Source organism: Xenopus laevis, chromosome 9_10S (assembly GCF_017654675.1).
Source record: "Xenopus laevis strain J_2021 chromosome 9_10S, Xenopus_laevis_v10.1, whole genome shotgun sequence".
NCBI classification, from domain to species: Eukaryota; Metazoa; Chordata; class Amphibia; order Anura; family Pipidae; genus Xenopus; species Xenopus laevis.
In genome coordinates this window covers 92,851,721-92,878,972 of record NC_054388.1, presented here as the reverse complement: position 1 = coordinate 92,878,972, position 27,252 = coordinate 92,851,721, and the positions used below count along the sequence as shown (strand labels likewise).

Genomic DNA, 27,252 nt, shown 5'->3' with positions numbered 1-27,252 from the left:
TCAGAACAGCTAACAGGTGCAAATAAGATACTTTGTAACAATTTTTACTCTGGTTGGTGCTGGTGGTGGTGAACTACTAGGAGGAGCAGCACACCAGTCCCTCTTTTCTCTGCACTGAACAGCCAGAAAAAAAACAGTTTCTAACTTAATTAGCTTTTGGCAGAGAGCTCAGAACAGCTAACAGGTGCAAATAAGATACTTTGTAACAATTTTGACTCTGGTTGGTGCTGGTAGTGGTGAACTACTAGGAGGAGCAGCACACCAGTCCCACTCCCCAACACAGCTAGACTAATAGCACTGGGCTCTTACAGTAGCAAAGTAAAAAAAACAAAAAGAAAATAAAAGCAGTTCTTACAAGGACTATTGGGTTACAGGCAGCAGTCAGCAGATGAGAGATCAGCAGCAGGACAGCTGCCCACAGCAGCTACATACAGAGCACTGCAGTAGAAGGTAGATTACTAGTCAGCAAAGCTACCTAACCTAAAATGTCCCTCAAATCCCTGCAGAGTTCTGTCCCTACAATACAGAGCAGTATCAAGTAGATTACTAGCCAGCAAAGTTACTATCAACTGTCCCTCAAATCACTAACAGCTCTCTCCCTACACTAGCTCTTCCAAGCACACACAGGCAGAATGAAAAAACGCTGCAGGGCTTCAGTTTATATATGGAAGGGGAGTGGTCCAGGGGGTGTGGGGGTGGTCCAGGAGGGAGAGCTTCCTGATAGGCTGCCATGTATCTGCTGGTCTGGGGGAGAAATGGCAAAAAAAAACGCCAGCTAAGGCGAACCCAAATTGGCGAACGTCGCGCGACGTTCGCGAACATTCGGCGAACGCGAACAGTCGATGTTCGCGCGAACAAGTTCGCAGGCGAACAGTCCGCGACATCCCTAGTGAAGTCCATTAAGTCATATACATGTGCCAACGTGTATATGGATTTACCAGCATGGCTAGAATTTGTTCATATGCAGAATATAAGCACCTTTATATCCCACAATGTTTCTTAGGAATAACCCAAATTAAATCAGCCCCTTGTGTGGCCAACTCTAAAACTGACCAGAGTAAATTAGACTTGGGCCTTGGGAAGTGACCCTGCATTAAAGAAGAGCATCTAAGGCAATACATGTAACAGTCATTATACAGGTATTGGACCTATTATCCAGAATGCTCAGGACCTGGGGCTTTCCAGATAACAGGTCTTTCTGTAATTTGGATCTTCCCATCTTAAGTCTACTAGAAAATAATGTAAACATTAAATACACCCAATAGGCTGGTTTTGCTTAGGATTAATTATACCTTAGTTGGGATCAAGTACAAGGTACAGTTTTATTATTACAAAGAAAAAGGAAATCATTTTTTAAAATTTGGATTATTTGATTATAATGAAGACTATGGGAGACGGCCTTTCTGTAATTTGAAACTTCTGGACAATGGGTTTCCGGATAACGGATCCCATACCTGTACTAAAATCAGAAGCATATCTGTGCCCTCTTTCTAAACAAAAATGACAGGGAAAGCAAAATATTTCTTGTCTTTAATCCCCTCGCTCTATTAATTATCTAGCGCAGTATTATATTCCCATGCTTTCACTTGGCAGAGGGATTATCAAGTTATATATTATATTTTTGAAACACAGTAGCATATCTTTGTTCTATCTTTGGAGAGTAGTTCACAGTCTTAAACCCGTGATTTGTTTAACACGGAGTTGCTTGGTTCTTCATTTATCAGAAATTCAATTAGTAGCAGTCGTCATTATTAATTTCATAGGAATTATTAGCAGGCAAGAGTGAAGAATGGAATTCTGAAACCATTTCTTATGAACCTGCCTGGGGTTAGTAAAGCTCAGTCACCAGGATATTAATGAGATGCCTCAAGGTGCAAATGATATTTTAATAGGTGTTACCTAACGAGACTGCCCCTCACACATTAACTTGCACATTTCCCGAAGATTTTACCCCTTGTTACAATCAGTTATTAGAATGTATGAACACTCACTTTGACACTTTAATAAAGTATCAGCCATCATCAATTTAAGATTTAATAAAAATAAAATTAAAAATGTATTACGTTCGGCCGCGTATCTTTTTAAAGTAGGATTTGCTGAGATTTTTAAATTAGATTTTCTCTCCAAATGATTGCTGGTTGCAAGGGGTTGGATGTTGAACGAGGGCATAGCAGGGAATTATGCGTCTGAGAAAATGATAAAAGAATAAAAGGATGGCAGAGAAGAAGAAAGGTGAGATGAAGGGGCACATTTACCTAGGGGCAAATTTACTTAGGGTCGAATATCGAGGGTTAATTAACCCTCGATATTCGACTGTCGAAGTTAAATCCTTCGACTTCGAATATCGAAGCGCTATTCGTTCGATCGAACTATCGATTCGAAGGATTATAATCCATCGATCGAATGATTTTTCTTCAACCTAAAAAAGCTACCAAAGCCTATGGGGACCTTCCCCATAGGCTAACATTGACTTCGGTAGCTTTTAGGTAGCGAACTAGGGGGTCAAAGTTTTTTTTAAAGAGACAGTACTTCGACTATCAAATGGTCGTATAGTCGAATGATTTTTAGTTCGATTCGAAGTCGAAGTCGAAGGTCGAAGGTGAAGGTTGAAGTCGAAGGTCAAAGTAGCCCATTCGATGGTTGAAGTAGCCAAAAAAAAACATTCGAAATTCGAACTATTTTTCCTCTATTTCTTCACGCGAGCTAAGTAAATGGGCCCCCTAGGGACGAATATCGAGGGTTAATTAACCCTCGATATTCGACTGTCGAAGTAAAATCCTTCGACTTTGAATATCGAAGTCGAAGGATTTTGCGCTATTCATACGATTGAATATCGTTCGATCGAACCATTAAATCCTTCGAATCGAACGATTCGAAGGATTTTAATCCATCAATCGAAGGATATTCCTTTGATCAGGAAATTGTTAGGAAGCCTATGGGGTTTTCGGTGGCGAACTAGTGGGTCGAAGAAATTTTTAGAGACAGTACTTCGACTATAGAATGGTCGAATAGTCGAACAATTTTTAGTTTGAATCGTTCGATTCGAAGTCGAAGGTCGTAGTCGAAGTAGCCAATTCGATGGTCGAAGTAGCCATATTCGACCATTCGAAATTCAAACAATTTTTCCTCTATTCCTTCACTCGAACTGAGTAAATGGGCCCCTACGTGATGAGTTTGAACTTCCACAAAATGAAAGAGAGATGGGTAGAACCTCTGATATTAAAATGATGGGTTCTTGTTAATGTTCACCACTCCAGATAAATAGATTAAAAGAAAGGAATTTACATTCTTAGGATTCCAGTAGCAAAATGTGCAGAGCCATTATGAAATTGTTAAACACAGTAATATAATTTATTTCTTTTTATTATTTTTTAGGCTGATTTCTATCTAAAACTGTTTTATTTTATTGATACCTTGTATAGATTTGATTTGATGAGATTCGGCCGTTGAGATTTTATTAAAGGGATTTCAGTTTCTACAGATTTTGTAAATTCTGTGTAAAGTTGGGGAGTAGAAAAAGCAGATTAAATATAATGTAACTATTTCTTGGTAGTCATGTGACTGGCTCTGGTTCTTGTCAACACAATAACAGCCCCCACTTGCTTTACTGTCTGGTTGGAGCTTAGATATTTTATATAAAAAAAAAATAAGGGGGCAAGGTGCAAAGTACAAAAAAAATAGACACAAAGTGCCATATTTCTTTATAATACACAAAAACCATGAATATCTTGTAAATTATATCCTTATAAATGGTGAGTTCTGATGTCATCAGTTATAAACGGTGAGTTCTGATGTCATTTCTGTCACATGACTCACTGAAACTTGTGTATTATAATAAATAAAGTACCCCCAGTTGCAAAATATGAGGATTTAAGAAGTTACCTCGGAGTTCCATGACCTGTATAAAAACACTTGGCCTTCGGCCTCATGTTTTTATATGGTCATGAAACTCATCGGTAACTTATAATACCCTTATATTTTACAAGAGGGGGTACTTTATTCACTATATTTCTAATACACCCAATCCTTCCCTCACTCATTTGCCTAATTGTGATTTTCATAGCTGCATAGGGGTGGCACATAGGCTTGATAATAAAGTTACCTTATACCCCCCAATGCACATTATACAAGGAAGGAGCAGCTGAAGGTTGGAATTCCTTGCCCTGAAGCTCTGACTTATGGAAAAGCCATCTCCCATAGACTTAATTTTAATCAACAAATGTAATTTATAAAAAAAAAGGTTTTGTTTTTTCTCTGCAATAAAAAAAATCAGTTCCTTGTACTTAATGCAAACTAAAATATAATTAATCATTTTGGAGGCAAAACAATCCTATTAAGTTTAATTTTTATAATATTTTTTTAGCAGACTTCATGTATGGTAAACCATATTATGGAAAGACTCTTATCCAGAAAACCTCAGGTCCCCATAATTCTGGATATCAGGTCTCATATCTGTAGTTCCAGTGCCATTTCTATTAAAATTAAATGGGCAGCTCCACTCTCTACACTAAGGATTCCATTCTCCACACCCCAGTTTCAGTGTTGGGATTGGGAAAGAGGGGGTGGCATTGGGTGTTCTGCCTTATGGTGGCCATACACGGACAGATAAAGCTGCCGATATCGGTCGTTTGGACCAATTTGACAGCTTATCTGTATGGGGGTTTCCCGATCGATATCTGGCCACGATATCGATCGGGAAGGTTTGATTTTTAACCGACCAACCCGTTGGAGCCCCTTGGCGCATCGTAATTCGATCGCTCGGCCATACGGCGCAGAAAATTCGATCGTACGTATCAGCCCCATAATGTCTGGTAGGGTAGGGTAGACATTAAGTAAATGGTTCCCTTGTGTCCACCAGTACTGCACTCAGTCCCTTATGGGCTCTTAAAGATGTACCTGACAGAAACTGTTCTGCATCACTCCAGGCACTAGAGCAAAGTGTTTTGCAATTACACATTAATGAGAACAGTGCTTTTGTCTGCCACTGGTAAATGAGCCGTATAGTATCTTAAGGCATATGTTGTGGCAAGAATCTGTGTATACGACATCTGAACATTGCAAACATGTGACTGCCGGTAGCGTTTGTGCATGACATTGCAAGCAGGGTGGTGGTGCATGAGTAAATAAGCGCTGCTGACAGCTATATGGTATAGGGATGACAAGGTCCTTCTTTAGCCCAGTATTCACCAGATCACTTATTGTTATTACACGTTATTTACATTACCAACATAATATGTAGCGCTTCACAATAAATGTTTAGTCATTCATATATGTCTTTGTCCCAGAAGAGCTTACAGTCTAATTTCTTACTACAGGCAGACAGTAGGGTCAGAAGCAAATTAACCTGCCAGTGGGAGGAAGTCAGAGTATTCAGAGGAAAGAGAGAGTGAAAACTACAATGAAAATATCCAGGTCCCATTCAAACCCAAAGATCCCATACTACAAGGCAGCAATGCTTCCCACTGCACCACCCATAGACTACAGTAGTATCAAACCTGTCAATCAGCCAGTATATGATAGAGCAGATGGATAAAGAGAAAAAGATAGATATATGATAGATAATAGATATAGAGGGAGGGAGGGAGTGAGTGAGTGAGAAAGAGAGAGAGGGAGAAAGAGAGAGCAATATATTGATAAATAATAGATTATAGATAATAGAGAGATAGATAGATAGATAGATAGATAGATAGATAGATAGATAGATAGATAGATAGATGATAGATAGATAGATAGATAGATAGATAGATAGATAGATAGATAGATAGATAGATAGATAGATAGATAGATAGAGGTCTGGACTGGGAGTCAAAATAGGCTCTGGTATTACAAGTACAGAGAGGCCCAATCAGCTCCCCACCAGCCCACTAAATAGTGACTTTCTATGGCATCTTATGGCAGCCCCTCTGGCATTTGCCAGAACCCACAGATTGCCAGTTCGGGCCTGGATAGACAGACAGACAGACAGACAGACAGACAGACAGACAGACAGACAGATAGATAGATAGATAGTTAGATAGATAGATAGATAGATACCTGTACATAGATGATTGATTCTACAGACATCTGAAGGGTGTCTGTAGAACAATATATCCTCAAAAATGATTTAATATTATTCTGTAAATATATTTTCCTCCTCTCAATTCCATCTAACAAATTAATATAATTATGCTGACATTTACTATTACTACTATTTACTACCATTAAACACTGTTAAAAAAACCAAAACACAAATATCTATCTGTTTTGTTCCTAAAGAAGGAAAGTAGAAAAGAGGCATTGGGGAATAAAATTTATAGTATTAAAAAAACACATACAGGCTGTTAGGAATGGCAGAGCAAGAGAAAACACTGATTTTTAGATAGCAGAATAAAGACTGTTATATTTAGAATCAGAAGAAGAATCTGCCTTGGTGGAGTAGCTAATTTCCCGTAGTCCTAATTACTATAATATGTTGCAGTTTTTGACAAGCTGTCTTCTACTGCATCTTCTCTCAAGCTGCTGCAAAACGAAAAGCTGCAAATTGCAAAATTGTGCAAATAACACTCAGGGCATTTGCATAAAAATTGGTTGCAAAAACCAATTAGCACTTCATTAATAATCAATGAAGTGGCAATTTACACATTGCCCAAAAGCAAATTGTAAATTCAATTTTGCGTATAATTGAGAATTCTGTGCCATTTATATACAGCGGCTTGAAATGACCCGAAAAGCACATAGAAATTCCAAGAAGCAGAAACTCGGGTACCTGATCAGTGATAAACACACCTATCCCTGATTTCTGGAGTGTATTCAATCTTTCATGGGGTTTCTGTGCTTTATCTGCAGCTACAGTCTTGTTTAAGATCAGTAACACTAACACTGGTTCAGTTACTGAATATACAGTATCTGCTATTAGGCTCCTTCTTGAAACAAGTTGACCTACAACTCCCAGCTTTTCCAATGCTGGGAATTGTAAATAAGAACCCACTATGGAATCAAGATGTAAAGCTCCCAGCAATAAACGTGCCCTTGATATACAACCATAGGATGGCCCATTAGGATGTGGTAGACCAACTTTTAGTTCAAGTCATTTGCCATTACCGAACTTTTAGACTGGGCGTTTCCATTGCATTTTGTCTGTCCAGCTGAATACTTTTCTTTTTTGACATTCTGTCTGAGGACAGAACACTGTCTGTTGGTCTGTCTTTGCAATATGTCTCTGTCTTCAGAAGTCTGCCTCTCCAGAAGCTTTAAGGAAAGCAATAACTGTGTAATTTAGGAAACCCAGTTTAAGGAATCGAAAAAGAGGGGCCATCTTACCTGCAGGCCAACAAATGAGGTTAAAGTTATAAGTCTCATCAAGTTCGACAGTATATCAGCATTACTGCAGTTTCGCTAGAACTTAGAGTCCCTGAACAGCATCTGTTCCTTCAATCTGTTACTTTAATTTCTGAAAGATTTCAGCTTTCTTACAAACAGGAGGACAAGGTGTGAGGCAGTAAAGTAGGTTTCAGGCTTCTTTTCTTCCTTCTTAATATTATTGGAAACTGAACTGAAAATGATGCAAAAGTTAGACATGACATCAGAACAATATATAAAAAATGATTTAATAACAAATGTGTTTAATGGGGATATGTACACTATTGCGCAACCATACGTTGGCCACATTTTACTGGACTACAACTAATACCTAACCTATTTGTAAGGGTGAAAGTATGTAGATAGTTGTACTATAGCAAAGATCCAGGTTGTATTCCTAAAGTAACATTATTTATTGCAGCTTTGCTTTCTTCAAGGCCAAGCAGCACATTGAATCCTCCAATGTAAACCCTGCCTGATTTGTCTAAGTTAGGATACTGGTAAAACTGGGGAACCAAGGAGTGTATCATCTTTTTCTATACTTCTATACTACTTACAACATAGCAACACCTGAGAATGAGAACTGGGATTGAGCTATTGGAGAAGAAGGTGAAGGCGTACCAAAAGTGTCTAAAGCGGTTTAAGAGAATGAGTAGCACTTTCAAGACAAAGGTCCATACAGACAGCAACCGTTGACAACCCAAAGGAATAGGGAGAAGTTGTCCAAAAACAGTTCAGGGTCAACCACACAAGATTAAGGATGTAGAGAACCCAAGACTTTGATGTACCTCCTCAATAATCAGAAAGAAATATCATACATTTTTCAGCACACATTCAAGAACATTTTCTCCACTTTTATCTGAAGACGCCGTTCTCGTACCGCTGGCCGGAGTCATTTTGGGTTTGCTGAGAAAGAGAGCAGGATTGAATTGACTGTACACAATTCTCTCATCACAAATTTACTTTTCTGTAATTGCATCACCACTCACTGCTATATCACATAATCAAATCAGTATGGAAATACAAGGAAAGCACATGCAGTTACACAAAATATTGAAACAATTTTAAATATGGAGTGTTATGGGGAGTGAGCTTTTCCATGCAACGTATTTCATACTGTGTAATTCCATAATGTCTTTTGTGTGAATTAATTAGCATATTTATTACTAATGTGTAATATGAGGTTGGAAATGTATTGCGGCGTAGCATTATGTGAGGTGGAGATTCGAGAAAAAAAAAACAAATAAGCAAAATAAAAATGTTCTTTGTAAATGTGAAATATAACCGCCACGATTACAAGCCGGGAACTAAATTAACCAATAAATCAAATAATCGATTTTAGCATTACCGGTAGAAGAGCTTCAGATGGAAGATCAGATCATTTGTAATAATAAATACTTGGATTTTTCTTATTGCTCTAATAATACAAACAGGATTTTCAGAGGTTAGTCAATGCGCACAGATAATAACGTAACAGACCTCTCCGAATATTAAGGCTCAGCAACATTCTTAGTATCTTGTATATCAATCAACAGGACTAAGGGATATCAGGCAGGCAAAATGCTTTATAATTGCTCTTTTTCCCCCTTTTTGTTCAACAGAGGAAGCCCCTCCCCTACATGACACACTACAGAGCAGAAAGCTCACTTTGGGGCAAATTCACTAAGCAACGAAAATACGGTAGCAACGCCTTCCCGCACTTCTCCGCAATTCCCCAGGGCACCGCTAATTCACTAAAATCCGAAGATGCGCTCAGGCAGGCGAAAGGTAGCGAAGTTGCGCTATCGTTAATTCGTCAAGCAAAGTGAAGTTACGCTAGCGATGCCTAATTTGCATATGGCGCCAAGTTAAAGTACAACGGACGTATATGTAGCAGCAAATACATTACACTACACAAGCCTGGGAAAGCTTCATAAAATAAAATAGAGGTGTTATTTTGCTCTATACATGTGCCCACTGTATAGTTTAGGTACCATATGTTAGGAAATGTAGGGGGGAAGGAGGGTACCCCCAAAAATATTTACGATCTTTTTCAGCCTATCACCCTTAAAAAAGTAAAAGATGCCAGCGTTTTTTGGGACATAGAAAAAATTTAAACTTCTTTTGAAGCAAGCCCTATCTACTCTATTGCACCTGGTCTCCGTTGGCGAAGGCAAGTCTGGCGCAAGAGGTAACGTTCAGTAAAATACGCAAGTGAGTGCATTACAAATGCTTTTTTTTTTTCAAACACTTGCAAAATCTTGTCGCATTCAACTGCGCAACATTGCCCGAATACGACCCTATCTCAGATCAGAATCAACTAAAACACTGATTCAGTCTTACATCATCTCCCGCCTTGATTACTGCAACTTACTCCTCACAGGTATTCCAACAAGTCACCTTTCACTAGTCCAATCTGTTCTAAATGCGGCTCATTCATCTAGCTCGCCGCTCAACATCAGCTGCTCCCATGTACATGTCCCTTCACTGGCTCCCAATTTCCTCTAGAATCAAATTCAAATTACTAACACTTTCAAGGCCCTTAATAATGAAGCCCCTCCCTATATCTCATCTCTGATCTCCAAATACACTCCTTCACGAAACCTTCGCTTCTAAAGAACCACCTGTTTAAAGAAGCTTATTCAATGTACCTTAATTAATCAATCAATCATTGCTGTATCAAAAATCACAAATTGTTTCTAAAATCCTAATGTCTCTATTGTACCCTAACCTTTAGTTTGTAAACTCTAATTTGTAGGGCCCTCTAATCCTTTTGTACTCTGTAAACCCTTGTTTGTTATCCACCATGTATTCCCTGTTGTTATAACTAAGGTAAAGCACTGTATATCTTGTCAGCGCTATATAAAGAAATGATGATGATGATGAATTAGCGTAGTTACGTCCCTTCGCCATAGCGCAACTTCGTCTGGCGTAAGGGTGCGAAGTAGCGCTCCACTTCGCTAGCAAATTTACGCCAGCACCTGTTAGTAAATCAGCGAAGTAACGAAATGACATCACGCTGGCAAATTTGCGCTAGTGTTAGCCGCTTCGCGCTTTAGTCAATTTGCCCCTTTGAATGGAGAAGTCTCAGAACTAAAGTAGACTTAAAATGTTTTATTTACCTGCAGAACTTTATAAGTGTATAGTGTTTTCATTCATTTAGAAGGATCAATATCACTCTTTGGGGTAGATTAAAAAAACACGATTGTGTTTTTTCCAGTAATGTAACTGATTTTTTTACCCGAAATCGGCCAATGCGGCCGGAAATCGGCAGTGCGCGAGCTGCCGGGGGGCCCTGAGGCGGTGCTGGCCCTGGCCCAATTTCACCCCCTGCTCCCCCGGTAGTTCCGCCACTGTTTTTTTCTGTGATTTGAGAAAATTAAAAAAAAGAACCTACTCTTGTATTTTCATGAATTCACAATTCCTGAATTCTTGCGATATATCAGTCATAAATGTTAAGGGATATGTTCAACATTTAAGCTAATTTTTGTTTTGTTTTTCGTTATCAGTGTGATTTGTACAGGTATAGGATCCATTATCTTGAAACCCGTTATCCAGAAAGATCCGAATTACGGAAAGGCTCCCATAGACTCCATTTTATCTAAATAATCCAAATTTTTAAAAATGATTTCCTTTTTTCACTGTATTAATAAAACAGTACCTTATACTGGATCCCAACTAAGATATAATTAATCCTTACTGAAAGCAAAACCAGCCTATTGGCTTTATTTAATATTTCCATGATTTTCTAGTAGGTTTAAAGTATGAAGAACCAAACTACAGAAAGTTCCGTTATCCATAAAACCACAGCATTTTGGATAGCAGGTCCCATACCTGTATTATGTGTTTATATCACATTTCTGTCCATATAACTGTATGCACCATATGCACCATTCAATATTAATGGAAAAATACTCAGCAGAGCATTGTTGAAACAGAGAAAGCACATTCATAGACATTTAACGGGTGCTCAATTGGATATATAATCTATTTGTCTGCAAATCTCATTGGTTTTCCTGGGTATGGGGCTACAGATATGCGACCTGTTACCCAAAATGCTTGGGACCTGGGCTTTCTGGATAACTGATCTTTCTGTAAATTCGATCTTCATACCTTAAGTCTACTAGAAAATCATGTAAATATTAGATAAACCCAATAGGCTGGTTCTGTGTTCATTAAAGGAAAACTATACCCCCCAAACAATGTAGGTCTCTATTAAAAGATACTGAGTAAAACAGCTCATGTGTAAAACCCTGCTTCATGTAAATGAACCATTATCATAATAATATACTTTTTTAGTAGTATGTGCCATTGGGTAATCATAAATAGAAAATTGCCATTTTAAAAAATAAGGGCCGCCCCCTGAGATCGTAAGATTCACTGTGCACACATACAAACCACATGTAAGGTCACATGAGCCAATTAACAGACAGAGTTCTGCCTTTTGCTTCCTCACTTCTTCCTGTTACAGTTAGTGTTGTAGTATTTCTGGTCAGGTGATCTCTGAGGCAGCACAGATAGAGTCATGAAATGGTGGTTCAAGGCAAGAGATGTAAAAGGGCAAGATTTATGTAAATATATATTCCAGTTTGGTAAGATTCTTTAATATGTCATTCAATTTGATATAAACTATCTGTTGCTTAAGTATTCATTTTGGGGGTATAGTTTTCCTTTAAGGATTAATTATATCTTAGTTTGGACCAAGTACAAGTCCCTGTTTTATTATTACAGGGAAAAAGAAAATCATTTTTAAAAAAAATTGGATTATTTGGATAAAATGGAGTCTATGGAAGACGGCCTTTCCATAATTCTGAGCTTTCTGGATACTGGGTTTAGAGATAACGGATCCTATTTACCTATCTGACCAATGATTTTGCAGCATTCCATACTAGAGAACTACTCAGCTGTGCAAGTGTTCTTTTAATTATTCCATTGTAACATTCAATTTCCCAGGCAATGGTGGTACCTCAGCAAGTGAATAAATACAAGAGCATTCCTATAAGAGCAAATTGTATTTTAGTGTCAGTGTTCCATTAAGTGTGGGTATAAGCAGCTGTGAAGATTGGTTTCAAATGATTTCCATGGGAATAAATCTTGTCACCCTGTAAAAGCATTAACATAATGAAGCTGCAGGTAATACAAACTACTTAAAATATTCACACAATGAAGCTTCATTTGTTTACTTGAATTACAATAATATTCAATACAACAGATTTCCTTTTTAAAACAAAATCTAATGGCAGGCTGAGCAAATTGGCAGATTGGTAGGACTTGTTCTCTTGTTTACTCTGATTTAATTCCTTGGCTGCTGTGGAATTCATACATTATAATTCACATTAATAAGTGAATGTTTATTCTCCTTTCCCTCCTGTTTTTAATCTGTACAACAGTGCCAGACATCACAAATATCACATTAAACTGTATAAATACAGGCCTGACTCAGTTAACACTCTAAATAGGGAAGGTGCATCCATTGCACTTTTCGCTGTACTCTATGCAAGGGGCTTTACCTGCCTGTGTGTTATAGATTGAGAATAGATTATAAGCTCTACAGGACAGGCAGCTGACCAAAAAATACTAACTATTATGATATAGTTCCCAATTCCTTTGTAAAGTATGGTGGTCACCCCCCAAACTAAATGTTGTGCTTCCTTTCCTCCAGTTTCATGATGTCCCTCGACTTCGTCTCCTGGCAGAATGATTCTACCATCTTTCATGTAAAAATAAAAAGCACGGTTTGGGAGCGCACTTTCCAAGATTTAAGATTTTTATTTCTGGACGAAGGCAACAAACTATCATCTGATTTGTTTAACATATGCTGGGTGTCATGTTCAACCTCAGAGAGTATTGAATAAAAACAAATATTCATTCATTACTTACATAGATCCAGTGGTCTATAAAAATTAATCAGCAATTGGCTTTGACCTGTTTAATGTGATTATAATAATGAAGACAACTGTCTGATTGTTTTTTTTTTTTTTTGAGACACGGACACAAAAATACAGAAAAATTTGACTTTTCCTTTACTATATTCACGCAAAAAAAACATATTAACACTGAATCAGAATTATGTGTCTCTCACACATGTGAATGCAGTTTTCCTGGCTTCATAAAGGGCCGAATGAGGCCTGAAACATAGCTGTAATGCCCCGAATACTGCAATAAAGGCATTTTTATGTTTAATATTTAGGGGCCAATTCACTAAATTCGAGTGAAGGATTCGTAGTAAAAAAACTTCGGATTTCGAAGTATTTTTTGGGCTACTTCGACCATCGAATGGGCTACTTCGACCTTCGACTACGACTTCGAATCGAAGGATTTGAACTAAAAATCGTTCGACTATTCGACCATTCGATAGTCGAAGTACTGTCTCTTTAAAAAAAACTTTGACCCCCTAGTTCGGCAGCTAATAGTCGACTAATGGTCGAATAGTCGAACGATTTTTAGTTCGAATCCTTCGTGTCGAGTCAGTCAGACCGCACAGCCTACGTCAAATCAGCTTCACTGCTGCACTTTCCCAAAACTCTCTTTCTCCAGGCACAGTCACAAGTCCCTTGGCACTCTCGCAGACTTGTTCGCTCTCTCTCTCTTTGTCTCAGGCTCCATAGGCCCCATGGCTCTCTCTAAGGCTTCCTCTCACACAATAGGAACAGCCAGAACCAGGGTCGGATTTGGCCAACTGGACCCTTGGACCTGCCACTCCCCATCTGGAACTTTGTGTGCTTAACTCTACTCTCAACCGTCACCTTATTCCCTGACTGTGGGGGATATTAAAAAATTTATTAACTCACCACTAGGCCTCCCCCTGCAGCCCATATCACTCACCTTATATGCACACCTGTATATTTCTATTGTGACATTGTGTTTGGAAACACATCTGTTTGGCATAGTCAGATCATTTTCACATTTAGCCATCTTATATTATATAAAATGTAACTGTCCCATATTTGGCCGGAATATTGATGAAAACACTTTTGGAGGAATGTAATAAAAGTCGCAAAGAGCAAAACAATTTGCACAAGAAGAATAATAATAAAGAATATAATGTTATACTATACCTTAAACTGTTATTGCATTGCGAATTTTAATGGTGCATTGCCCATTTTTAAGAAGAGCTTGAAGGTGTCGTAATCTTTTGGAGCAAGCAGAACAACTTTTTAAGTAAGACGTTTTATTACATTGAATGCACACCGGCGCATACTATAAAATTCAGCCCCTGTCGGAAGTGGTGGCTAAACAGTTTCCAGGTTCGCAAAAGCTATATTAAATTCACGCAAAGGCAAATATGTTCGCACAAAGGCATAACTTTTCGCATTGCGAATATTTTTTCTGTTACCGGCTTTTATTACATTTCCCCATTTGAGTGCAATTCATTTAATGTACTTTATTTAGGCTAGGAGGACATGTTTCTATTGATGGACTGACAGTAGAGGGTTGTGAAATAAACTGGAGAGACTGGAGATTGATAAAAATACAGTTGATAGACACACATATAATACAGTAATAGTAGATTTCAGTGTAATCTTAGAAGTATTCAGTTGACATTTAGTCATCCTTAGGTACATTAGCCCTTTCACCATTGCTGAGATTGCCGATCCCTAGCTGACGTATGGTGTCACTCCTTCGAGGTGGCATCTGTGACCCTTGGACTGAACATTTATGTTTGATTTGAAGCCCTGTCTGCTAAACGTTTAAAGATACAGTTGTTCCGCGCAACGTGGTAACCTTTTGAGAAAGCAGAGTATTACTCAGCGGTATCCCTGCATTTTGTCAACTTGTCTCCCTAAACCTCTTCTGCGGTTGGAGTTAACCACCTTGACCCCATAATAATACAATTTTCTTTAAATGTGATACGAGGAACTGGAAGAAAAGTTCATACATCTTCAGCTTTGAATGTATTGATGAGCTAAAAACGACTGTTTAATGTGGAAAAGGCAAGCAGATCAATAGCAGAAAACACAAATAAGTACAGCCATTGACACGTCCGTATTTTCAGGCTAATTGCAGCCATATGCACTTTCTAAGGGCATCTCATCTTGTAATGGCGCCCTGGAGAATAGGGGGGTTTATTGATGCATCTGTTTATTTTGTGCTACCATGTCCCTGGCTGAGGTCTCAAGGGGTCTAAAGAAAGCAGCAGTCCATCTTACACCCAATTCTGGGTTATACATCTCCCTTGTTAGAATGACGACTTCAATTGTTCTCAGCCCATCAAAAAATCCAATGGCTGTAATTGTAATAGGAGTCGTGCATGGGGTTTTGGGGAATTTGCATTGGTAACAAACCATAAATGCTTACTTCCACTTTACATGTGTGCAATGACACATTACTCCTTAGTAGATTTGATTGAGTAATTTTGAGTATATTAGTTAAGTGCTGCTCACACTTACACACCCCCAAAATAAGTGCAATTAAGAAAAGGCTAACCATTATATGATCACTTATCTGTAGTGATGGGCAAATTCACGGCGAATTTCCGCGTTTCACCGCTGGATAAATTTGCGAATGTCCAGCGAAAATTCACCGGCCTCAATTTCCAATTTTCGCTGTTTTTTTTTCGCGAAACCATTCGAATTGCTCAATTTTTTCGTGACATTGTGCGAATTGCTAAATTTTTTCTTGAAAACATTTGAATTGCTAGATTTTTTTGTGAAACATTTGAATTGCTCGATTTTAGTGAAAACTTTCGAATTGCTTGATTTTTTCGTGAAAACGTTCGAATTGCTAGATTTTTTCATGAAAATGTTCGAATGGCACATTTTTTTCATTAAAACATTCAAATTTCACAATTTTTTCGTGAACGTTTTGATTTCTAAATTTTCCGCTAATTTTTCGCTGTTTCGCGAATTTTGTGGGAGATTTGTGAAAAATTCGCCCATTACTACTTATTATCTGTACAAAAACATACATTTACTAAGGTAACATAAGCAAGGACCCACATGCATGCAGTTTATCAGTAGTAAATGTAGACCATGTAACTAGTCAATGGGGCCTGGCACTCAGCAACTCCTACCCAGCCTTCCACCCACTCCCTGTCCCCTGTCCACTCACTGATGCTCTCATCCCCTTATCCTCGCCTGCAGGGAATGCTGGGTATGCTTCCAAGTCAGGTATTTAACTGAGATGTCGCTTTACTTGCTGCAAAATTCTGCATTTCGGCATCAGCTAATTTTTTTTCTTTGCAAAGCCACAGCAATGTGCCAGGAACATTTACATGTACATCAACAAAAAAAATTAGAACAACCACAGCAGGAAAAAAAAATGCAGAGAAAACTACCCATTGATGTCAGGGCATTTTGCATGAAAAAAGACACTTGGAAACAAACTCCCATTGGACCTCATTTATAAACGCTGGCCAAATTTGATAATGGGCAGTAACCCCTGGCTTTTTTCGGCCAGCTGCTGGTTAAAAAATGAATGCAAGCATTTGATTGGTTGACAAGGATTACTGCCCAGGGGCAAATTTGCCCAGTGTTTATAAATGACCCCCTATAGTTAGTATAGGTATGGGTATATATAATTTATTTGAAAGTATGGAGGGGTGTGTGTAAGGATGCTGGGTTTTCATTTGAAGGGGTTGAACTTGATGGACTTTGTCTTTTTTCAACCCAATTTAACTATGCAACTATGGAAAGGCCATTTCCCATCCACTCCATTTTATCCAAATAATCCAAATTCTAAAAAATGATTTTTTTTAATAAAGCTTGTACTGTATCCAAACTAAGATATAATTAATCCGTATCCGAAGCAGCCTATTTGGTTTTATTATTGTTTAAATTATTATCTAGTAGATCCATTATCCCAAAAACCCTAGGTTCTGCATAACAGGTCCCATACCTTTATTTGTTATGGGTAATGGTGCAGGAACCTCTATAAACTGCATATTCTTGTTGTACTACTGCACTACACTGCTACACCTTAGCATTATTGGCAAGATAATTGTTCATTTGGACAGGAAACTTACAAACTGAAGGAGCATAACCATAGTTGCCCATTACAAACATACAGATGGGTTAATTGGCTTCTGATAAAACCGACCTTAGTGTGTTTGAATGTGATAGGGACTTTAGACTGTAACCTCCACTGAGCCGTGGACTGATGTGAATGATGAACAATCCATGCAGGGGTGCTGCCCCAATGAAGCGAGTTGAGCAACTCGCCTTAGATATCAGTGCCCCCCGGTTACCAGGGGCGACAAAAATGTTTTCAAACCAGAAATTTGGCTTTTCTAGCTCAGAGAGCACAATTGCGCTTCTCTGTACTAATTTGTGGACCTCCCAGGGGCCCCTCTGGCTCCAAAAAAGGTGAGTGGAGGTGGCAGCAGCAAGGCAAAAGTACCAGGATCACCCCTAAATCCTTGTAAAGTGCTGGGTAATTGTATCAGTGCTATATAAATAGATAGATAATACATAATACACCTTACAGAAGAACAGATAATGGAATACTGCCATGTCTCACAAAAAAACATATTTTTTATGCTTCTGAACATAAGCAAATTTTAATTATAAAAATATAATTAGATAATTTTATAATAATGTCATGATGCGTGGGGCAATTCACCATAATAAAGGAATGGATTCATTTGCCCTTAGGCATCTGCTTTCGAAATGAAAAATCAATTGGAAATCATAAGGTTTTTTTCCATTCCTCTTCATTTAGCCACAAAAGCTTTGAATTCAGTTGTAGTATGGATGTTTTGGTTCCAGTGTGTTCTAAGCCCAGAAAAAATCACACACAGCTACACCCAAAAATCTTCCATCATAGCATTAAAGCATTACGTGAGCTGTAGTTCAACAATTATAGAAATGAATACTTAAAGCAACACCTCAAGTCCTTCAGGGACAGAAGTCCTAGAAATTCAAAGGGATCCTATCTGCTCAGTTTAGATTCATTTCTGTTTGGGTTTTAGATGCCCATTAAGTTTGGGATGCCTACGTTAGGCAGGTATGAGGTGCAAAAGAATCAGTTTTAGGGAAGGTTTATGTCGCCTTTAAATCCAACTTCTAAGTTTGCCATATGAGTGCACACACACATACTTTATTACAGGATCTCCAAACATTGATGGAAATTCCTCTCTGGGTAGTTAATTAATATGCATTGCACACTAGTGACTTTAAAAGTTGTCATTTTAATGTTTATGGCTTTTAAGGCCACTTTGAAGGTGTTAAGCAACTTAAAATGGTTAAATGTCACTTATGATCTTATGAGTTCTGTAATGCTGAACAGCTCTATCTCCTAAAAGATGCCAAGCTACTGGCGTGAAAGGTCTATAATTTACTCCAGTTTATTCATACAATAATATCATGCTTCGTATTCCCTTTTGTTCTGGCTTCCCCTGTATACCTGAACTGGTTTCTGATGTCAGACTTACACAGAAATAGTAAAAAAAATGTTCTATATGATTAAAAATGTATATAGTAATAAGGTAATACAATGAACTTCTACTACTTGCCATAGAGACTAATGGAGATCTAGGTATAGGCTCAGAGCCACTTCCCAGGGGCATTTATAATAAAGATGTTAACTGCTAAAGATTGTATTTGCAAATGATGTATTTGTTCCTTGTTAGACATAACCACAATAGCATTGTCTATGCATCCCTAGAGGGTGGTTCTTTTCTTAGTGCTTTGTATTTGTTTTAATATTATTCTTAATAATCATAGACAGTATACCCTATCTGCCCGTGAGTATTTTGCTCAATACATTTGCTTTATGCTGAATGAGGAGTCTAGGGCCTTAATACCTGCCTTGATTAGGTGGAGGATTTCCCTTTACTGTTGTACCACTGTAAGGAGCGCGGTCCGGCGTGTCCTTCCCCGCTGGCGTCCAATCCAAAATGGCGGCGCCCAGGGCAGACCATGTGGGAAGTCGACAACGGCGCCTCATTTTGGATGCAGCAAATTGTCGCCAGCGTCAAACGCCACAACGATGGCGTCAAAACGTGCAGCGTCGACGTGCAACATCAGCACGTGATGCATGACGTCACCACGCACATTTTGGTGCCAAAATTCAGCTTTGAAAGGACCTCTGAGACCTACTGCCTTTGCCCGTGAATAGGTTCTACTTCACTGTGTTCCAGGGTGCGATTATTGTGTTTTTGGACTCTTGATCTCGACCTCTGCCTGTTTCCCCTTTACGAATCCTTGCCGCCTGAACTGATCGTCCATCTCACTACCCTTATTCTTGAACCCATTTTGTTCAACGAACTGTGTTTGGAAATAGGGATGTCGCGGACTGTTCGCCCGCGAACATCGACTGTTCGCGTCCGCCGAATGTTCGCGAACGTCGCGCGACGTTCGCCAATTTGGGTTCGCCTTAGCTGGCGCTTATTTTTGCCATTTCTCCCCCAGACCAGCAGATACATGGCAGCCAATCAGGAAGCTCTCCCTCCTGGACCACCCCCACACCCCCTGGACCACTCCCCTTCCATATATAAATTGAAGCCCTGCAGCGTTTTTTCATTCTGCCTGTGTGTGCTTGGAAGAGCTAGTGTAGGGAGAGAGCTGTTTAGTGATTTGAGGGACAGTTGATAGTAACTTTGCTGGCTAGTAATCTACTTGATACTGCTCTGTATTGTAGGGACAGAACTCTGCAGGGATTTGAGGGACAGTGAGTTTAGGTTAGTTAGCTTTGCTGACTAGTAATCTACCTTCTACTGCAGTGCTCTGTATGTAGCTGCTGTGGGCACTGATCTCTTCTGATCTCATCTGCTGACTGCTGTAATAACCCAATAGTCCTTGTAAGGACTGCTTTTATTTTCTTTTTTGTTTTTTTTACTTTGCTACTGTAAGAGCCCAGTGCTATTAGTCTAGCTGTGTTGGGGAGTGGGACTGGTGTGCTGCTCCTCCTAGTAGTTCACCACCACCAGCACCAACCAGAGTCAAAATTGTTACAAAGTATCTTATTTGCACCTGTTAGTTGTTCTGAGCTCTCTGCCAAAAGCTAATTAAGTTAGAAACTGTTTTTTTTCTGGCTGTTCAGTTCAGAGAAAAGAAGGACTGGTGTGCTGCTCCTCCTAGTAGTTCACCACTACCAGCACCAACCAGAGTCAAAATTGTTACAAAGTATCTTATTTGCACCTGTTAGCTGTTCTGAGCTCTCTGCCAAAAGCTAATTAAGTTAGAAACTGTTTTTTTTCTGGCTGTTCAGTGCAGAGAAAAGAGGGACTTTCCAGTACAAAAGAGGGACAGGGGGTTGAGTGGTCAAAAGAGGGACAGTTGGGAGGTATGCAAGTGCCACCTAGCTGTGTGAGCTTTTTCACATTCTGTCTAAATAATAACAATAATAATTCCGTGTCCGTAAACATCACCTGAGTGATGTTTTTACAGCAGCAATAATATATTCCGTATCCACTACTGTATACGTTGCCCTTGCAGGCATTGTTTGCCCAGTCTTTAACCAAGTGCCACCTAGCTGTGTGATCTTTTTCACATTCCGTGTCCAGAAACATCACCTGAGTGACGTAGTGTGATTTCTGCCCTTTACAGCACAAAACGCAGCGCTGTGTCAACAATGTATTTTTCAGAAAAATTTTTGCCCTTGATCCCCCTCTGGCATGCCACTGTCCAGGTCGTTGCACCCTTTAAACAACTTTAAAATCATTTTTCTGGCCAGAAATGTCTTTTCTAGCTTTTAAAATTCGCCTTCCCATTGAAGTCTATGGGGTTCGCGACGTTCGCGAACCGCTCGCATTTTTGCCCGGAAGTTCGCGAACATGTTCGCGAACATTTTTTCCGACGTTCGCTACATCCCTATTTGGAAACCTCAAAGCTTCCTCCTTGGTCCGCAACTTCAAACTGAGCCTTCGGGCCCTGACAACCACTTGTAATACATGCCATTTAAAGGAATGCAATTATGTATTGTGGGTAAAAAACTTGGAATATCTAAAAGTAACTGTGCCACTACAACTAAGAACTGTCTTTGCAAAGCTTTAGTGAAAGCTCCAAAATACCACCTGACCAACCTTATTCATAAATGCCCTGTGTTTGAGGCAACCAGAGAGCTTTATATATATATTGAATTAAGAATGGAACCATAGAACTCTAATTTAGAGAAGGAGAAACTCTAAATAATATTTATAGTCACATTTATGGGTAGCAATTGAGCTTGAGCTGTCTCATTAATTGAACTTGAGCTGACTATTATATCTAAAAATATGGGGTATTGGAGTATCTCAGTTGTTCTATTTCATCACAACTTAAGCAATTCATATAGAGATAGCAACTCCACAAGGCAGTGAAATGACACAAAGGCCGAGCAACTAAAGTACGGAGATGGCACATATAAGTCCTTCCTTCTTCTAGGGAACAAACAAAAAAAAACTTTGAATGTGTTTTTGGTATAAAAAAATAAATCTGTGATGCATCCTGGGCCATTTTAATAAATGGGCAAAGTGGACATTTGCCCAGGGCCTACTAGGACAGACTTGTTATCTGCTCTAACTTTTGTATAAAGTAATGGCCAAGAGGTGAGCTGGGAACTTCTGCTTGTATGTTTTCCATCAATGAGCACAAAAATACAAGATCTCTGGATTTCTTCCTTTGATGGTCTCCTATTTAAATTCTAGTTTACCTGCTTGAGTAGTACCCTTGACCATTTCATATAAATAGAAGGGATACTATCAACTCCAGTCAGGCCTGGATTTTGGAATGGTGCTTCCCTAGGCCATTGAAGAAAGCACTGCCCCCTGCCAATTGCCCTCGGCGTGCTTACCAAAAACCTGTCCCCATTTCCACAGAATGGAGCAGTAGACTGGGATACTGCAGGAGATTCAGCTATCAAATCTCCTGCCTGCCCAGAGCGGCTCCATTCTCCCTTCCATCAGGAGGCAGATCCTAAAACTGGGCCTGGGCAACTGTTAACTGACCACAGTTTTTGTAAATAGAAAAATGTAATCTTTTGGCACTTTTATTTTTTTGATGGCAAGTTTTCTGTTACTACAAACATATTCATACAGGTTTCCATAGACATATTTTATAACTGATGTGTTGCATTGATAAGTCTCCAATCACTGATCCACCATTATACCTTGCTCCCCTACTTATCTCAGCACCAGTGCTACTAAAGTGAATACAGCTCTGCAGAAAACCCTATTACAACTGTACAAGGAGCTGTACAACACAGTAAATATGTGATTACTTCTACTCATTTAGACTTATGAACTTCATCTTCAGATGAACTCTGAAGAGCATTACAGTGTAAGGATCAAACCCCAGAGCAGTGTGAATTTTCCTTGGCACCTTTAATTGCCATCAGTATTTTCAATAGAAAAAAAAGAGCACTGAACACATGACTGGGAGGTAGTGAAAATCAGCTGACTGTTAAGTGTTTTGCATTTAATGGTTTTACAGTAACATTACTGAATCACTTTAAAAGAGCTGTATAAGGCAAAGTCCCACTTATTAACACATATTAGATTTGCAATAGAATGAAAGCAATCTGCCATGAAAAAAATCCTTTACCACCATAATATACTCTTCAACTGCCTTCAAGGCACTGCACTGCAGTCCTAGAGAGGATATTAGAAGAAATTGCACTAAAATAAATGTTCTGTCTAACTTATGTACTTAAAGGAGAAGCAACCCCAAAAGTTAAAAAAAACCCTACCCTCCTCTCCACAGCCTAAGTGTTACCCCGGGCAAATGCCCCTACGTCTTTACTTACACCTCCGTGCAGATTCTGTCCAGTGGTATTCACGGGTGTCATCTTCCTCTCTTTAGTAATCTTTGGATTGAGACTGGCGGAGCGGCACATGCGCAGTTGGAGCAATTGTCTTTTCCATGATAACTACGCATGTGCAGAAACTCACGAAAATTGCTTAAGCATCAGTCTCATTCCAAGATGGTGCCCGTGAACTCCGCTGCCTGAATCTGCACCAAGGGGTAAGTAAAAAGTCAGGGGCATTTGCTCTGGGTAACACTTAGGCTGGGGGGAGTAGGGAGGGGTCTATGTAGGGTAGGGGGGTAGTTTTTTTTTTAAATTTTTGGGTTTGCTTCTCCTTTAACTTAATGTGCACAGTGGTGCCATTTTGGTAGTATGGTACGATTATTAAAGATTTTATATATATTTAATTCCAGTTTATGGTTCTATGTCAGTTAACGAAAGTCATGTCTAACAGTGCCAGCCTCAAGTATAGATTTATATTGTGCCTTGAGATTCCAGCCCATTGACACATTGTTGCTCAGCTCAGTGTGTATGAGATTGTGCTGGGTAGTGGAACACAAATGCATGAGATAGTGTCTACAGATGCGTCCGCGATCCAACATGATTTTTAACCCTGCTTGATCAACATCTGACAGACTTTCAGCCAGATATCGATCGGGGAAGACTGTTGGAGGGCCCCACACGAAAGTATATGGAACCCCTGTAGACAGAAATGGAATTTAATTCAACTCTGTAGCCTCAGTTTGCTAAACTGGTATAAGGATGATTGGATGAATGTAGCGATGGGAGAATTTATTTGCCAGGTGCAAATTTGCGGTGAATTTCAGCGTTTCGCCGCCGGCAAATAAATTTGTGAATTTTGCTGCAAAGCGAAATGGGACAAATAAAGACCAATGAACCATCTGTTATCAACTTGTAATGCGAGAGCACCCTTTATATAACAAAATGTAACTTTAATAAAATATCAATATGAAAACATAAACATAAGTAACAACTCTTTAGAAGGCAAAAACAAATCTTTATTAAAGGTACCTGTGGCTCACTCCAGCCATACCCAATATACTAGCAGCATAAATGAATGAAAACATAAATAAATAGTGCAAAAAGTGAATACATAATTTGTAAGATACATCAGCCAAGACCTCAATTTCACCAATGTTCACCAAATAAACCCTATTGACTTAAAAAGGTTTGAATGTGTAAAAAGGTCTCCTTTGCTGCTGTACAATTATTACTAACCTTTTGCTCTGAGATGGTCAAATCTGAAATGGTGCAATGAAATCTTGTATTACCGCACACCTCCTTCCACTATTCTGCGTGGTGGTGCTGGTTCTCCGTTGACCAAGCCCGGTCTCCTTACTGCTGTGCAATTTCAAAAAACGGTCCGCACACACCAATGTTGCAGTCGGGGATTGTGCCCCTTTTATTAATGCCACCAACAATCAACGTTTCGGGGGGAACACAGCCTCCCTTCTTCAGGATAAATTTACAAAGTGCACAGTGCCATATTTTTATACCCTTAACTCCTCCCATCCCACCTGTGTGGCATCTCATTAGTGCCGTTTATACAATTAACTCTTAAAGTTCATTCAAAACCAATGTAAATGAGTATGCATCATATTAAACATGTGTTACAACTGACCATACATATCTTCATTTAATAAAAAACTTTTTACTCACTGCCCCTGGTTGCGTTTACTTTAGTTCAACTATTTGGAAAATACCACCTCCCATGTATTATAGGGCTATCATGATACATCATCTGTGAAGGAAAAAGGGTGATTTTATAAATTATTAAATAGTGTATAAATATCTAAAACCTACAAAAACCACATATATTATAAAAAACATGTCAAATTAAAATCTTCATTGAGGCCTTTCGCCTAAAGGCCTCAATGAAGATTTTAATTTGACATGTTTTTTATAATATATGTGGTTTTTGTAGGTTTTAGATATTTATACACTATTTAATAATTTATAAAATCACCCTTTTTCCTTCACAGATGATGTATCATGATAGCCCTATAATACATGGGAGGTGGTATTTTCCAAATAGTTGAACTAAAGTAAACGCAACCAGGGGCAGCGAGTAAAAAGTTTTTTATTAAATGAAGATATGTATGGTCAGTTGTAACACATGTTTAATATGATGCATACTCATTTACATTGGTTTTGAATGAACTTTAAGAGTTAATTGTATAAACGGCACTAATGAGATGCCACACAGGTGGGATGGGAGGAGTTAAGGGTATAAAAATATGGCACTGTGCACTTTGTAAATTTATCCTGAAGAAGGGAGGCTGTGTTCCCCCCGAAACGTTGATTGTTGGTGGCATTAATAAAAGGGGCACAATCCCCGACTGCAACATTGGTGTGTGCGGACCGTTTTTTGAAATTGCACAAATCTGAAATGGTAACAGTTTTTGGGGGAAAAAAGGTCCTTTGTTCTATAATAAAGGCACACAACCAGTCTAATATAAGCTTGGGTTTGTTTATCTGACTATTGTATCCGTAGGTGGCCTGGGTCCAGTTCCTTAGCCTTGGCCACAGGTACTTCGTACAGTCTATGAGCTGCTAGGCAGGAATGTGCCTGAATCATTCCATGTACAGTTATATAATGTAACTAATATCCATAATTACTCTATCACTCTGGCTGCTGTAACTCTCTTGATACCTAAATACTATGTCATCACTGGGGAAAACACATGGTTTCCTAAACCTCTTGATATTTTTTTTTCACTTTTTACCATGATAAATGTAACACGAGCAGAAAGGACTCCCTTCTGCTTAATGGACTTATTTTAACAACCAGCGTTGTTAACTCCTCCAGTTTCATGAAGAAAGGCCATTTTAAAATGTAAATGGCTCAAACAAAACTCTTTTCTAGCGGAAATTCAAGTCCATTAGAGCCAATTTAAAGAATATTGAATTTAATAGACTTGGTTTGGGAAATCACATCTGCCTATGTAATCCTCAGCCTGGACTAATCACAACCATTACCCCATAAATGGGATGTACTTGCTCTGGGTAGAATAACTCAGTTTTCTTTTCACTTTTACTAATAAACACTTGAAAATGCCTCTGAAAGCAATGCTTTTTTATAATAATCAAGCTCAAGAGCTTCCTGATAAAGACCTAGGGGAGCATGGAATGGCCTTCACAATAAATCTAACAATCCCTGCAGCATGATATCTCTGATGACTATGGCTGAAGGTTTTTACCCTCTCCAGGAGGGAAAAAAAAGATTTAGGAATTGAAATGAATAACACAGAACAGTGAAAACCTCTTAAACTCAATGCCTGTTCAGTTCCTTCCATAAAGGGATTTTCTAGACATGAAGCTGTATGTCTGCCTGATGTATAAGAAGTGATAACAGATGTATTCAGCAATGAATACAAGACAGGCACTAACATTTGAATCCCATTTCTGATGCCACTCTGAATTACGTGCTTGTGTGCATTTGTAACTAGAGGGTGGGACAGATGGCAGAGGCTTAGCTTAAAGTGATGTGTCTGTTAAAATAGCCTGTGCTGCCAAGTGATGTTATATAAAGAGACCACAAGTGTTATCTCTTGCTGCTTTTTTAATTTAATTTGGAGATCAATAATGTCTTGGCAATCGTATAGGTAGGTCAAAGTTTAAAGGGGTTGTGTCACCTTTTAATGGAAAATCATCATGGGCTGCATTTTGTCTACTACATTAAAAATGGGCTGCATTTTGTCTACTGACCATTGAAAAGAGATTCCAAGCTTAAGTTCCTTAAAGGAGAAGGAAAGGCTTAAATTAAGTAAGCTTTATCAGAAAGGTCTATACAAATACACCAGTTAAACCTCTAAGTAATATTGATCTATCAGAAACACTGCATTTCTTTGCTTCTATTCTGTAAACATGGGCTTCTGTATCAGACTTCCTGTTTTCAGCATAAACCTCCAGGGCTAGGGCTTGAGCATGCTCTGTTTGCTTCTCTCTCCCTCTCGCCCTTCCTTTCCCCCCTCCCTCCTCCACTCCCTGCTGTAATCTGAGACAGGGCTATGAGTGAGCAGGGAGAGACTCAGACAGGAAGAATGTCACACCAATCTAATATGGCAGCTGCTATCCTAAACAAACAAGGATAGCTTCTAGAGCTGTTTACTCAGGTATGGTAAAGCATTCTGCAGAATATAGTGTTATTGCTTGCACTATTGTGACTAATCTATTGGCAATAAACTGCTTCAGTAGCTTTCCTTCTCCTTTAATTTGCCTTCTTAATTAAAGACTTTCATGTATGTTATA

General features: G+C 38.9%; 1 protein-coding gene across 1 annotated transcript; it reads left to right on the top strand.

Moving 5' to 3' along the window:
* Positions 1-24,251: 24,251 nt before the first annotated feature.
* On the top strand, positions 24,252-24,661 carry pdp2.S (pyruvate dehyrogenase phosphatase catalytic subunit 2 S homeolog; the record flags this gene model as incomplete). The annotated part of the gene is given in 1 exon segment (NM_001096888.1): positions 24,252-24,661. A coding segment is annotated over 1 exon segment (8 nt), but the record flags the coding sequence as incomplete, so codon positions are not given.
* Between the last annotated feature and the right edge of the window lie 2,591 nt (positions 24,662-27,252).